The following is a 15,764-nucleotide window of genomic DNA, read 5'->3' as shown; positions in this document are numbered from 1 at the left end:
GACAAGTGGGAGGGGTGTTATATGCATTGTATCAGATAGGTGTTGCATATTAGGCGGTGTGGCAGGTGGGAGTTGTGCCCTAAGCCCCTGTCAGGGAGTGGTGTATTATGCCCCGTGTCAAGTGGGAGTGGTGCACTATGCCCTTTGTCAGGTGGGAGGGGTGTACTATACTTCGTGTCAGGTGGCAGTGCTGCTCTGTGTCAGGTGGGAGCGGTGCATTATGTCCTGCGTTAGGTGGGAGTTATGCATTAGGCCCCTTGTCAAAAGGACGTGGTGCACTATGTCTCATGTCATGCGGGAGTGGTGGACTATGCCCTGTGTCAGGTGTGAGGGGGGCACTATACTTCATGTCAGGTGGGAATGGTGCACTATGTCATGTGTCAAGTGTGAGTGGTGCACTATGCCCATTGTAAGGAGGAAATGGTGCACTATGCTCCATGTCAGGTGGGAGTGGTGCATCATGTTCTGTGTCAGGAGGAAGTGGTGCACTATGCCTGTGTCAAGTGGGCGTAGTGTGAAATGCCCTGTGTTATGTGCGAGTAGTGCACTATGCCTGGTGTCAGGTGGGAGGGGGGCACTCTGCCTCATGCCAGATGGGAGTGGTGCACTATGCCCTATGTCAGGTGAGAGCAGTGCACTGTGCCCATTGCCAGGAGGAAATGGTGCACTACACTCCATATCAGGTGGGAGTAGTGGATCATGTTTTATGTCAAGTGGGAGTGGTGCACTATGCCCCCTGTCAGGAGATAATAGTGCAGTATGCCTGGTGTCAGGAAGAAATGATTCACTGTGCCTCGTGTCATGTGAGAGTGGTGCTCTATGCCCTGTGTCAGGTGGGAGTAGTGCACCGTGCCCGGTGTCAGGTGTGAGTGGTGGTCAATGCCCCGTGTCAGGTGGGAGTGGTGCACTATGCCCTGTGTCAGGTGAGAGTGGTGCTATGTACCTTGTTTCAGATAGGTGTGGCATATTATGCCAATGTGGTAGGTGGGAGTTGCGCACTATGCCCTGTGACAGGGAGTGGTGCATTATGCTCTGTGTCAAGTGGAAAGTTGCACTATGCCTCCTGTCAAGTGGGAGTGGTGCACTATGCCCTTTGTCAGATGGGAAGGGTGTACTATACTTCGTGTCAGGTGGCAGTGCTGTACTGTGTTCGATGTGAGCGGTGTACTATGCCTCGTGTTAGGTGGGGGTGGCACACTATCCCCAGTGCCAGATGGGAGTGATAAACTATGACCCATGTCAGGAGGAAGTGGGGCACTATGCCTCGTGACAAGTGGGAGGGGTGTTATATGCATTGTATCAGATAGGTGTTGCATATTAGGCGGTGTGGCAGGTGGGAGTTGTGCCCTAAGCCCCTGTCAGGGAGTGGTGTATTATGCCCCATGTCAGGAGTGAGTGGTACACTATGCTCCGTGTCAGGAGTGAGTGGTACACTATGCCCCGTGTCCGGTGGGAGGGGTGCACTATACTTCATGTCAGGTGGGAATGGTGCACTATGCCATGTGTCAAGTGTGAGTGGTGCACTATGCCCATTGTAAGGAGGAAATGGTGCACTATGCTCCATGTCAGGTGGGAGTGGTGCATCATGCTCTGTGTCAGGAGGAAGTGGTGCACTATGCCTGTGTCAAGTGGGAGTAGTGTGAAATGCCCTGTGTTATGTGCGAGTAGTGCACTATGCCCGGTGTCAGGTGGGAGGGGGGCACTCTGCCTCATGCCAGGTGGGAGTGGTGCACTATGCCCTATGTCAGGTGAGAGCAGTGCACTGTGCCCATTGCCAGGAGGAAATGGTGCACTACACTCCATATCAGGTGGGAGTAGTGGATCATGTTTTATGTCAAGTGGGAGTGGTGCACTATGCCCCCTGTCAGGAGATAATAGTGCAGTATGCCTTGTGTCAGGAAGAAATGATTCACTGTGCCTCGTGTCATGTGAGAGTGGTGCTCTATGCCCTGTGTCAGGTGGGAGTAGTGCACCGTGCCCGGTGTCAGGTGTGAGTGGTGGTCAATGCCCCGTGTCAGGTGGGAGTGGTGCACTATGCCCTGTGTCAGGTGAGAGTGGTGCTATGTACCTTGTTTCAGATAGGTGTGGCATATTATGCCAATGTGGTAGGTGGGAGTTGCGCACTATGCCCTGTGACAGGGAGTGGTGCATTATGCTCTGTGTCAAGTGGAAAGTTGCACTATGCCTCCTGTCAAGTGGGAGTGGTGCACTATGCCCTTTGTCAGATGGGAAGAGTGTACTATACTTCGTGACAGGTGGCAGTGCTGTACTGTGTTCGATGTGAGCGGTGTACTATGCCTCGTGTTAGGTGGGGGTGGCACACTATCCCCAGTGCCAGATGGGAGTGATAAACTATGACCCATGTCAGGAGGAAGTGGGGCACTATGCCTCGTGACAAGTGGGAGGGGTGTTATATGCATTGTATCAGATAGGTGTTGCATATTAGGCGGTGTGGCAGGTGGGAGTTGTGCCCTATGCCCCTGTCAGGGAGTGGTGTATTATGCCCCGTGTCAAGTGGGAGTGGTGCACTATGCCCTTTGTCAGGTGGGAGGGGTGTACTATACTTCGTGTCAGGTGGCAGTGCTGCTCTGTGTCAGGTGGGAGCGGTGCATTATGTCCTGCGTTAGGTGGGAGTTATGCATTAGGCCCCTTGTCAAAAGGACGTGGTGCACTATGTCTCATGTCATGCGGGAGTGGTGGACTATGCCCTGTGTCAGGTGTGAGGGTTATACTATGCCCTCTGTCAGGTGGGAGTGGTGCACTATGCTCTGTGTTATATGGGAGTGCTGCACTATGCCCCGTGTCAGGTGTGAGGGGTGCACTATGCCTTTTATCAGGTGGGAGTGGTGCACTATGCTCTGTGTCAGGTGGGAGTGGTGCACTATGCCCCGTGGCTGGTGGGAGTGGTGCACTATGCCCCTAGCCAGGTGTGAGGGGTGCACTATGCCCTTTGTCAGGTGGGAGTGGTGCACTATGCACTGTGTCAGGTGGGAGTGATGCATTATGCCCCTTATCAGAAGGATGTGGTGCACTATGTCTCATGTCATGCGGGAGTGGTGGACTATGCCCTGTGTCAGGTGTGAGGGGTATACTATGCCCTCTGTCAGGTGGGAGTGGTGCACTATGCTCTGTGTTATATGGGACTGCTGCACTATGCTCTGTGTCAGGTGGGAGTGGTGCACTATGCCCCGTGTCAGGTGGGAGAGGTGCACTATGCCCCTAGCCAGGTGGCAGTGGTGCATTATGCCCCATGCCAGGTGCGAGTGATGCACTGTATCCTGTGTCAGTTGGGAGTGATGCATTATGCCCCATGTAAGTCGGAATGATGCATTGTGCACTTTGTCATTAGGGAGGTGTAGATTATGCTCCATGCCAGGTGGGAGTGGTGCACAATTACCCAATGTAATGTGGGAGTGGTGCACTATGCCCATTGTCAGGTGGAATGTATGCACTATGCCCTGTGTCAGGTGGGTGTGGTGCACTATGGCCCTAGTCAGGTGGGAGTGGTGCATTATGCCTTATGTCAGGTGCGAGTGGTGCACTTTATCCTGTGTCTGGTGGGAGTGATGCATTATGCACCTTGTAGGTCGGAATGATGCATTGTGCACTTTGTCGGTAGGGAGGGGTGATTATGCTCCAAGCCAGGTGGGAGTGGGGCACAATTACCCAATGTAACCTGGCAGTGGTGCACTATGCCCATTGTCAGATGGAATTGATGCACTATGCGCCGTGTCAGGTGGGAGTGGTGCACTATGTACTATTTCAGGTGGGAGTGATGCATTATTCCCCTTATCAGAAGGAAGTGGTGCACTATGCCTTATGTCATGTGGGAGTGTTGCACTATGCCCCGGCTCTGGTGGGAGTGGTGCATCATGCTCTGAGTACAATTGGAGTGGTGCACTATGCCCTGTGTCAGGTGGAAGTTGTGCATTGTGCTCAGTGTCAGGTTTGAGTGGTGCACTATATCCTGTGGCAGGTGGGAATGATGCATTGTGCCCTTTGTCAGGAGGAAATGGTGCACTATGCCTCATGTCTAGTGGGAGTGATGCATTATGCCTCATGTCCAGTGGGAGTGTCAGGGGCGAGGGGTGCACTACACCCTGTGTCATGTAATAGTGGTGTACTATGCTTCATGTCAGGAGTAGTGCACTATACCTCATGGCAAGTATGCGAGGTGCACTATGGTTTATGACAGGTGGGAGTGGTGCACTATGCCTCCTGTTGGGTTGGGGTGGTGCATTATGCTCTGTGTCAGGTGGGAGTGGTGCATTATGTCCCATGTCATGTGAGAGTGGTGTACTATGCCTCGTGTCAAGTGTCAAGTGGGAGTGATGCACTATGCCCTGTGTCCGATGGGAGTGGTGTGTTATGCCCCTTGTCAGGGTGAAGTGATGCATTATGCCCTTTGTTAGGAGGAAAGTGTGCACTATGCCTCGTGTCAGGTGGGAGTGACTCAATATGCCTCCTGTTAGGAGGATGCAGTGCACTATGCCTCATATCAGGTGGGAGTGGCACACTGTGCCCCATGCCAAGTGGGGGTGATGCATTATACCCCTTGCAAGGAGGCAGGGGTACACTATGCCTCGTGTCAGGTGGGAATTAGTACACTATACCTCAGGTCCGGTGGGAGTGGAGCATTATGCTCCGTTTTCGGTGGGTGTGGAACACTATATCCTGTGTCAGGTGGCAGTGCTGCATTATACCATGTGTTGGGTGGGAGTGGTGCACTATGCTCTGTGTTAGATGGGATTGGTGCACTATGTCTCGTGTCAGATGGGAATTGTACACTATGCCACCTGTGAGGTGAGAATGGTGCACTTTGCCTCGTGTTAGATCGGTGTGGTGAACTATGCCCCATGTCAGGTGGGAGTGGTGAATTATGCCCCTTGTTAGAAGGATGTGGTGCACTATGTCTCGTGTGAAGTGGGAGTGGTACTCTGTGCCCCATGACAGGTGGGGGTGATGCATTATACCCCTTGTGAGGTGGGAGGGGTGCACTATGCCTCGTGTCAGGTGGGAGTGGTGAACCATGTCCCATGTCATGTGTTAATGGTGCACTATACACTGTGCCAGGTGGTACTGGTGCAGTATACCCCATGGTTGTGGGAGTGGTGTACTGTGCCCTCTGTCAGGTGGGAGTGGTGTTCTATGCTCCATGTCAGGTGGGAGTGGTGCACTATGCGCTGTGTCAGGTGGGAGTGGTGCATTATGCCCCTTGTTAGAAGGATGTGGTGCATTATGCCTCGTGTGAAGTGGGAGTTGCACTCTGTGCCCCATGTCAGGTGGGGTGATGCAATATACCCCTTGTGAGGTGGGAGGGGTGCACTATGCCTCGTGTCAGGTGGGAGTGGTGAACCATGTCCCATGTCATGTGTTAATGGTGCACTATACACTGTTCCAGGTGGTACTGGTGCAGTATACCCCATGGGGGTGTGAGTGGTGCACTATGCGCTGTCAGGTGGGGTGATGCATTATACCCCTTGTGAGGTGGGAGGGGTGCACTATGCCTCGTGTCAGATGGGAGTGGTGTGCTATGCTCCATGTCAGGAGGGATTTGTCACTATGCCCTTTGTCAGGTGGGAATGGTGCACTATGTGCCGTGTCAGATGGGAATGGTGCATTATGCACATTGTCAGGCAGGAGTGATGCACAATCACCCATGCCAGGCAGGAGTGGTGCATCCTGTACCATGTGTTTCTCTGCATTCTGGTACATGCACTTTTGCTTTCCCCTTTGCAAGTGACAGAAGTGCATGGAAATATGCAGAGTGTGGTGTGACGTTCACACCTGCCTGAGATGCCTCTTAACGCTCCTGTGGGAGGCACAATCAACATAAGTCACCATTCGCTTTTATTTGGAAAAGACTTGCAGGTCGTTGGTATGCATTATGCGATTAAAATCCATCTGGCCATTAGAGTGTGAACAATCGCGCATTAGCACTTTCCACAGAGATTTGAAACTTTTCGTATAAAAGGATTGTTAAAATGGACTTGACTTTGCTATCCATTTTCCATTCATTGCCGCCTGCTGTGCAGGCGTAAGTGGGGAGAGGGTGAACATTACCGCCTGTTGAGTAATCACCAGAATGAAACGGTATAATTGAGACCACAGCACGAAGCTTTTAGTGCCCTCTGTCATGACAGCTGTGGTTCTGACGCACACCTGCTGGCGAGAAGTTCTTCATGTGACATCAGTGTAAACACTCCCCCCTCCCCTTCAAGATTCACCCTTCTTCAGGCTCTCGAGACCCAGAATGTTCATTATTGGGGCGCTTGCCCCCTGCGGCCCCCCAGGCCATTGTAACCTGGCGCCTCGGTCCTTTCCAGGGTCTTCTCCCAGCCTCCACCTGAACATCTCACACCATTTTAGTCATACTTTCCACTCCCTCCCCTGCCTCTCTGCTACCCAATCATACGACCCGTGACAAATGAGGCCTACCTCTGGCAGCCAATCCCTGGCTGCATCCCATAGAAGCCGGGTCTACATTGGCTGCAGTCTTGTCCAATCACGTGCGGGAGGCAAACACACTGGCCTGTTATTGGATCACATATCTGTGGATAACCAGCAGACCCCGCCTGGTGGCAGTTACATGCTGGAGAAAAAAAGGCATCATTATTCAAAGACATACATGTACAGAAACACACACTTGCACACATACAAACTCAAACATGGGTCCCAGGAGGATAGCTCAGGGGCAACGAGCTCACCTTGGAAGCAAGACGGCTCGGAGTAACACAGGTTCGATTCCCTGGGTCCGCGCTTAGAAACCTCTGAGTATTAAGTGTGATATAAATAACCCATCATATCAAGCATACCAGCAGTACCCGGTGAACTGTGAACTTTCAAACTGGCAGGCCATACATTACCCACCCAAATTGTGTACACTAGACAAGGCGTTCCAATCAGACATTGTATTAGTAAATGTGTCAATACTGGCACCAGGTTCTCGTTGTTGAAAATGTAATAATGTCCTCCAGTCCTCACACCTCATTTATGTTCCTACATGGACCCCTTTCCCACCCAATGGGCGTCATTCAATCCAACACTGCTCCCATGGAAAGGCACCATACCCTAGGACTGCCACCCCTCTCTCTCTTACTACCCACTTTGCAAGTTAAGATGGATTTCCAAAGTCAACCCTGGGGTGGATCCTGGGAAGTCAACCTATTATGGTGAACATGGAGGGACTGGAGTCTAACCAGACCCGCTCAGGGAAGTTGGTAGCAGAGCCGTAAGGCTGAGACTTAGGCTGGGCGATCTCCCTTGCTACCCCTCTGAAATGACGGTACCATGTAATTTGATCATGGGATGACATGGGTTTTTCTCAATGGAAATTTTTACGAAAAATCTCATCAAAAATGTTATTTCTTTTCTTTTTGGGGGGTTCCCCTCCCAAGCCCCCATGCCCTTTAATTTAGTATCTATTCCTGAACACCCACACCCATATATATATATTTTTCTAACCCACCCTAAAAAATTCGATGTTTCTTTTCGACAAAATATCCAGGGAGAAATCCCCATGAAATTACATCCCGCGATGAAAGGACGTTGTACCGAAATGACATCCCTGCAGTCGGATGGATAAACACTGCAGAAACAATTCAAAGTAGTACTAGAATAATTGCCTAGCGCTTGGCAAGTCCAGACCTAACATGGCCTGGGGCTTTGTGCCCTAAAGGCATCAGCTCCCAGCATATACCTCTGTGATTGGACGATGCAAGTGGTTATGGTAAATTCAGGTAAGGATTTCTCTCAGTCCCACCACACTAGGGCAGACCAAGAAGGGGATCCTTGATTAGACCACCACCGATCTAGGTCAGCAAAGATAGGGACAGGACGTTATGCCCATGTAACCCTATGGAGGATGGGGGAAGGAAACGTCAGGTTTACCTTACACACCTTACTCTGATTTCCCCAGAGACCGCTGCTTGGTAGGTAGATGTCATTTTTGGATGCAGGATTTAGTTTTGGTCGGTCACAGTGCTTGAATCTCGGTTCCAAGCACTGTCCAGCTGAACACCCTTGCGCAGAAAGGAAGACTTCAGCGGTCCAGGGTATCTCAGGGGAGCTACAGGGGGTGAAGAAGAGGGGTTGCACCAGGTGTCAACGTCATCAGGCGGACACAGGTGAACTTCAATGGACGAACAAAGGAGCAGGTCCTGCATGGTTTCTGTTGATGCAAAAAGGCTGGAAATGCAGGAGCAGGCATCTTGTAGTGCAAGCGGAAGATCCTCCAAGTTCCAAGGATGTACTTGGAAGGGCAACAGCTGCAGCGGGGTAACGCAGGAGAGTGCTGGTGCGTTCACGGGTTGGTCCCGGACACTTCTGAAGGCTCGGCAGGCACAGATCCTCAAGCAGGGGTCAAGACTGGTTGTTTGCACTGGTGCAGGGGTCGAAGCACTGCTGAGGGTCTTCTTAAGATCAGGTATTGAAGTAAGGCTTCACAGGGGCCTCACTCGAGTTGAAGCTGGTTAACTGGATGAAAACGCATAAGCGTTCTTGGCTGATAATGGAGACCCACTGAGACCATGGAACCTCAAATATGTCAGGGGCCACAGTATGATCAGAAAGTTGCATACCTGATGGAATGCACCGCAGACAAGTAAATGTACCACAGCACTGAAGCGGCGTCGAATGCAGTCTTCCACTGGAACACCGAGAAAAACTGCAATCGTTAATGATATGCAGGGTTTTAAGTGAGCTTGGGCTAGTTGGGGCAGAGGCCTGGCAGTTTCCAAAAGCTGCTTGTGAACAGGGGATCTACTGGTCTCGGTTGGTCCCCCCTTTCTACAGATATGTGCGTCCTGTAGGGCACAGCAGGACCCTCCTCTTCGTGATGGGGTGGGGGGCGTACATCAGAGTGAAACCCCAGCTGCTGCCAGGCTCTGCCAGCTGAAGAGGACGTCATGCACACATGAGCGCACACCTCTCCAGCTCACCACCGTGCAGCCTGCTTTCTTGCTTACTGCCCACACATAATGTGGTTTTCAGGTAAAGAGAACTATTTTATTGTGTAACTTAATCTATATTTATTTATTAGAGAAGTTGGAATATGGTTTTATCAGGACGAGAAGTGCCAAAATAATCTGCACTGTCCATATTCAACACAAGGTGCTCCTAGTGTCCTACCTTAAAAAAATAAAAAAATATTCAAGTACTAAAACTGAAAATCGCCCATTGGTTTTGTAAATTATTGCTTATTTATTTCTTGCTGAAATTATACCTTCGCCCACACGATATTCCCCCCAAGGGTAAGTGTGGTTTCAGACAGGCAGCAAATGCCCCCACCCCGATTTTTAAATTCCACTTGAAACACTGTTTGATATGCCTGCAGAAAATGCAATAGTTTTAAATACTGTGCCCAGGAGGTGAGAAACACATTCTCACTCAGTCTGTGAAAGGCCTTTCAAAATTCATGCAGCTAGAAAAATAATGCTGTTAGAATTGCTGCGCTATGCCACGGTGTTGCCGCAATATGCCATGGACTTCTGAAGTGTTGCTGACATATCCCATGGTGCTGGCAAATTCATCAGTTGGGTGCTTGGAGAGTCCAGTGGGCTGATAATATTATGATCCCCAGTGTGCCAGCGTGTGGGAAGTGCTGCACAAGTGTGCCATAGTGCTCTCACATATGCCAGGGTTCAGCATAAGGTGCCAGCCTCTCAGTGTCTACACACTTTGGCTGTGGTTTGGAATATTTGTCACACACTTGGCTGCAAACTTCCAATTCTTCAGAGCAGCTGGTTTGGGGGCGCAGCGTGAGCCATGTAGGCAACAGTGGGGTCTCTACAGATTATCTGAAAAGTGAAGATTAGGTCCCAGAAAGATATCAAGAGGGGGATTAGCAGCATATATCAAGGGTAAGATAGCTCAGCAAGTTCAGCACGTGCCTTGGATATCTGTGTGCACCCTTCAATCACAGGCTCAGATTTTGAGAGAGCTGCCTCAGCCCTTCATTCTCCAGCGGGTGACACGCAGGGGTTCGCTTTCCATGGGCACGTAGAGTAAATGAATGGCGTAAAATCCTTGCGCCAGGCTTTTACTGCATCAAGTTATGTCATGGCTCATATTCAATCATTTGTATGGCGGAGAGGGGGGGCGGAACACAACTTGTGACTTGTAACTGCGCACGCTCCCTGAAACTTGCACTGAGCGTGTGCACTTACAAATAAACCCTCCCCGGAATGCATTTAATTTCAATTGGGAACACTGCTTACCATGTGTGCATTTTCCTAAAAAGAGTTCTGCAAAAACCCGAAATAAATCATCTCATATCCTGTCCCCATGTGCTCCAACTTGGGGGAAATATTCACAGACACCTTCTGTATTCATTGATATTTTAACAAGGTTACAACATGGCCAACCGCCTGCACTGTCACCATTCTGCTCTCGCCGCACATCAACATTTCTTGTGCTATAAAAGAATAAACACATTATGCTAAATCCTCTGTGTTCCAATTAATCTCAACAATATACAAAAAAGCCATATTCCTTGCTAAATCTAACAACATGTATTCTCGTATTTCCAAGGCGAACTCCAAGTCCAGCAAATTATTCTCTACCTTCAAGGATCTCCCCTCCACACCTACCACTCCCGATGACATAACCAAGGATAAAGCCTGGTGCACCAGAATACAAGAAGCACTTCTTAATAAAATCTCTTGCCTCCAAGGTAAAATACAGACACGGCACATGCTCTTATCCAATCCGGACCCCGCAGCCTCACCACCCACCCTCAAACAGAAGCCTCTACCTGCCCTCTTCACATTCAGAGACGTCTCTGAAACCAAAGTCATTGCGCTCATCCAACACATTAAACCCTCCACATGTAAAGGTAATATCTGCCCACCTAACATTATCAAGGACAGCACTGACTCCCTGGCCCCACTTATCACAGCTTTCATTAATGCATGATTCTCCTCAGGCATCGTCCCCGCCAGCCTCAAAGAAGCCTGGGTCCACCCCCTTCTTAAGAAACCATTCCTAGACCCCTCATCCCCCAACAACTACCATCCTATCACCACCGTCACATTCCTCCTAAAAATCCTAGACAAGGCCACCCATAATCAGATCCAGCACTTCCTAGAAAACCACTCCATCCTAGGCAAAAGACAGTCAGGATTCCGCAAAGGCCATGGCACGGAAACTGCCCTCCTGGACTTAAAGAACCAATTAACTAAAATAATGGACACAGGGAAACCAGCCCTCCTACTACTGGACTCATTTGCCACATTCGACCTTGTAGATCACAACACCCTCACCTCCCACCTTACTAGTGCAGACCACTTCTCCTCCACCCTTGCCACCTCCTGGATCACATCCTTCTTAGAAGGCAGAGCAATGAAAGTCTTTTCAGACCCAGCTAACGCTGCTCCCACCGCCATCCATTGCGGCATGCCACAAGGCTCATGCACGGCCCCCACACTCTACAACCGTTTTACCAAGCCCCTTTTTGACAGACTTGACTCCCTCAGCATAGCCTACACAAACTATGCTGACGACACTCAAGTCCTCTTCCCACTCACAGGCTCCTACGACCATGACTCGGCAGCCCTTCTCCAAATCTACTCCACTATCCAGGCCTGGATGGCAACCAACGCATGTAGACAAAACCTGAGATTATCATCATAGGCCCCAAAGAAATACTGAACAAACCTAACCCCAAATACGATAACGTCATCATTGAAAACACTACCATCCCAGTCTCACCCTCAGTAAAGATCCTAGGCATATACCTAGTCGCCAACTTATCCATGTCCAGACAGGTCAGTGCCATTGCCTCTGCCTCTGCCCACACCACCAAACTTATAAACATGGTCAAACCATTCCCGACCACCTAAAACTGCCTCACCATCGCCAGAGCTACCATCGGTGCCAAACTAGACTATTGTAACGGCCTACTAGTAGGCACCTCTGCCAAAAATCTTAACCGACTCCAGACAGTACAAAAGAATGCACTCAGAGCGTCCCTCAACATCCCTAAGAGAGATCATATCACCCAAGCCAGGAGAGATGCCCACTGGCTTCCGGTCAAGGAAAGAATAACCTTCAAGACTCTTACCTTAACCCACAAGTGCCTCAACCTCACCACCCCACCCTACCTCTCAGAAACCATCACTAGAGATACGCCCCAGAAGGTCACGGCACACCAACCAACTATACATAGCCCCAATCAAAAGAGCCAAAGCAGGAGGCATAGGCCTCCCCTACCATGCACCCAAACATTGGAATGCTCTGCCCAACGTCTTCAGAGCTGAAGCCTCCCTCACCACATTACGCAAAGGCCTCAAAACCATCTTATTCAAGTGACCCCACGGATGTCTAAGAACTGTCTCTACTCTAAACACTGAAGACTGTAACTAAATATGCAATAACAGAATGCTACTGTACCTGCATCCTATGACTCCTGTATACAATGTAACCTGTTTTTATTGCTCCACTGTAACCTAAGAGGACTTTTTCTGTACCCCAAACAGATTTTTTCTTGGAACAGCGCCACGATGCCTCAGGGCTGCTGTGTGCTATAACAATGTTAATAAATAAATGAATGTGATAGGGAGGACGGTGCCTGTAGGATGTGACCAGCCAGAGTACACAGAGTACACAGGTCATAAGTGTATGTGGTGCAGTTAGCATTGGAAAATGTGTGTCGATTAGCCCCACACATTTTCCAGAGGTTGACCTACCCTCAATTTCATATGCAATTTAAGAGAAACGGCCCAGATGAGCGCACACCCACCGTGGGGGTGGTCGAATGCCTCACATTGGCACAATTCAGAGCAAGTCCCTTCCTTTCTGAATGTTGCAGCCCATCCATGGGCCGGCTGGCACCATCCCCGGCCCCAGATTTGGGATATCAGCAGAGGAGCAAGAGCCATCCTTTACTTGACCATGTAAGCCAAGAATCAAAGGATGATGAGACTGCCGGGGGCGGCCAGAGTCCTACCGCTGAAATCAACACTGACCAGAGCAGCCAATGGCCTTGCGAAGATCTGCCACATTATCAGCCGGGGAGACCTGTACCTGGTGCCTCCCTCTCTGGGATTACTGGGGAAAGCCAGTGCTAAGTCCTGCTCTGCTGTCCTTGCCTCCAGCAAGTCGCAAGAGCTTCTGGACATGTGTTCGGTCTGCAGCCACTGGAGGGGCGGCGTCCTTGCTGTGCGGGTATCATCTGGCCCGGGGCTGGCCAGTTAGTGGGCACCCTGGTAGTGGGACGGGTACCTTGCCACATGCTGGTGCTGCCTTCTGCAGAAGCTCGCCTCCACCAGCCTGAGCACACTAGCCTGCTTGCTCTGAGCCCCTTCCTCCGCTCTAGTGAAACAGTATCCTTTATGTGTCCAAGAACTGGTTTACTTGGCTTAAACTCTGCAGATAGTTCTAGGGCAGGGGTTTGACTGGTGAAGCTCAGTTCTGAGGTCTTGGTTTGCCTTAGAAAAGATATAATACCAAGTGTTGCAACACCAGTTCCCTCCACTCTCTTATTGGTACAGTTTATTGTTTGAACTGGTCCTTGAACTGAGTGAATTATAAAGTGGGGTGTGTATTCTAGGTGGGACACCAAACTGTGTACATATGTGTTTGTTAATTGTACCACCCCCCTGATCTCCTAAAAGGCCACAGCTTTGCTGCTCATTTGTGTTGCAAAGTGCGAGTTAAGACTTTTGGGTCAGACTTTTTCATGCCCACTACGATTGGCTCCCCAGAACCCTACACCAGAAGAGGTTCTGAAAAAGTAACAACAAATATTGCACTTGAATGACAGGGTGACTTTGCACCTTGGAGACAATACCCTTTGTTGAGGTTGATGGCACAGTGGGTCTCTTCTAGGGACTGCGGAAGCCCTGCCGGGGTGGCAATTCACATGACAATTCACAAGGGGCAGCTCTTATAGGTGTTGGCAATGGACGTGTATGCGCCAGCCCACAGCTGATCTCCAGCCTGGGGGTCAGTGAAGCTGCGCCCAGTCCCTCTTGGTTCACTGGGCACTCATCCAGTAACACAGGTTGGCTCTTGATGAGGTGGTGCCAGCCTGGAGCTGGGAGCACCTAGGCAGAGTTTTCTCTCTAGAGTTTGATAGCTTCAAACAAAACTTTTTATCAAAGCAGAACTTAAGAACTCCAACTGGAGCAGGGGTCAAGTCCTAAAAATTAAAGTGGGGGGACTCATCACCAAACGCAATGGGATGTGACGTAGCCAGAAAATAGCTTATCAAGGTGAAATATGCACATTTCATTAAATTGGCTTTGCATAACCACGCAAATTAAACAGGACGAATGGCCTTTGCCCTTCATAAAATCAATACACACCCAAAACCAAGAAAGGATGTTTTCTTCTAGTAGTGTTTTGGAAAACGTTAAAAGGTGTGCATGTTTTAAACTCCAAGAACCAATGCAAATGTTTTCCCTGGGACTTGCAGAACCAAAATGGGACATTTCAACTTTAGTTGTTTGTTATTTTCCATCAGCTCATATAGTGCAGTGGTGAAGTGTCCAGCCTACAAACCTGAAGACTGCGGAATTCAAAGAGGACATCCAATGTTTTTCTTTTAGCCTGAGGGGACTGATCCACCCTCTGAATAAAGTGGGTACACTCCGTTCCCCCCACACACAGAACTCCCAGCCTCGCAGTCATACTCCAGCATCAGCCGGGTGGCCAGCCCTGTGCTAGCTCAGGACACAAGGGGTGTGCAGGGGCGCCGAGTATGCGGGTGCTCTGAGGCCCGGGCACCCGCCGGCAGAATGATGTCGGGGCTGAGCCCCCCCCCACCTGGCCGCAGAGAAGAGACGCAGTGTGGATGGCCCTGTTCCATCCATACTGTGTCTCTCTCTGGCGGCCCGGGTGAAAGCCGGGGAAAAAGCAATGTTTAGAAATTGAGGGACAGATGCAAAGCAAGAGGCTCTTGCTTTGCATCTGTCCCACAATTTCTAAACATCGTTTTGGGTTGGGTGTACCTCTACATCTGTGTTCCCCTCTTGCATTGGGGCAGGGAGAGGGCAAATGAGACTGTTTGCATGTCTCGGAGTGTGTACGTGTTGAGGGTGAATGCTATGGGCGGGGAGCGGAGGCTTTGAGGGATGGAACTCCCCTGAATTCTAAGGAAGGAAAGATCATGGGAGAGGGGGGGAGTGTGGGGTTAGGTGGGATCACCTTCTTGGGTGGTTTGGTGGGGGTGGAAGGTGGGCAATAAAAAGTGATAATTCGGCATTTTGAAGACCACACAAATCGACCGAAATAAATCACTCTTTTTTGTATTTGTTCTTCAAAATGCAAAATTATCACATAGAACCCAGTATGAACCTTGCCATACTGTTGACCGTGCTCAGTCTAATAACATTCAATGGGACAGTACTTGCAGGGCTGCTGTAACTCTAATGGTGCAGAGCTATTGGGCTTCTATAGAGACAGTAACAGCACTTCTCAGCAGCGATGTGCAATCTATATGAGCCAGCACTTTCTAGTAGAGCTGGCATATTTGAAATGGGGCAATGCTGGTACTCCTCAGTTGGCTCGCTATACTCTTGATGGGGTAGTTCTGCTGTTTCCCAACAGGGCTTCTATAATTGTTGAATCTTCTTAGTGGTAATACTATGCTTTTGTTGAGGCAATGCTAGTTCATCCTAGTGGGACTGCTATACTTTTGATGGGACAACATCAGCACTTCTCAGTTGAGCTGCTACACTCTTACAAGGTTTAGCACTTCTCAGCTGATTTATTTTTATTGGTTAATTATAATGCGTGTAATACCCAGAGGTTTCTAAGCGCGG

The 15,764-nt window shown here is 50.0% G+C and overlaps 1 protein-coding gene across 1 annotated transcript in view; it reads right to left on the bottom strand.

Annotated features, from left to right (window-relative positions):
- Positions 1-15,764, bottom strand: part of LAMC3 (laminin subunit gamma 3) — a 1,037,231-nt gene that overhangs the window by 377,440 nt on the left and 644,027 nt on the right. Inside the window, exon 15 of the mRNA XM_069609277.1 lies at positions 6,439-6,592. Within this exon, the coding sequence (XP_069465378.1) occupies positions 6,439-6,592 (154 nt within the window). The remainder of the gene's footprint in view (positions 1-6,438; positions 6,593-15,764) is intronic.

The sequence above is a fragment of the Ambystoma mexicanum genome, chromosome 8 (assembly GCF_040938575.1).
Source record: "Ambystoma mexicanum isolate Mex_15411 chromosome 8, UKY_AmexF1_1, whole genome shotgun sequence".
NCBI classification, from domain to species: domain Eukaryota; kingdom Metazoa; phylum Chordata; class Amphibia; order Caudata; family Ambystomatidae; genus Ambystoma; species Ambystoma mexicanum.
Note: the sequence above shows the minus strand (reverse complement) of the source record. Positions and strands in the feature narration are given on the sequence as shown.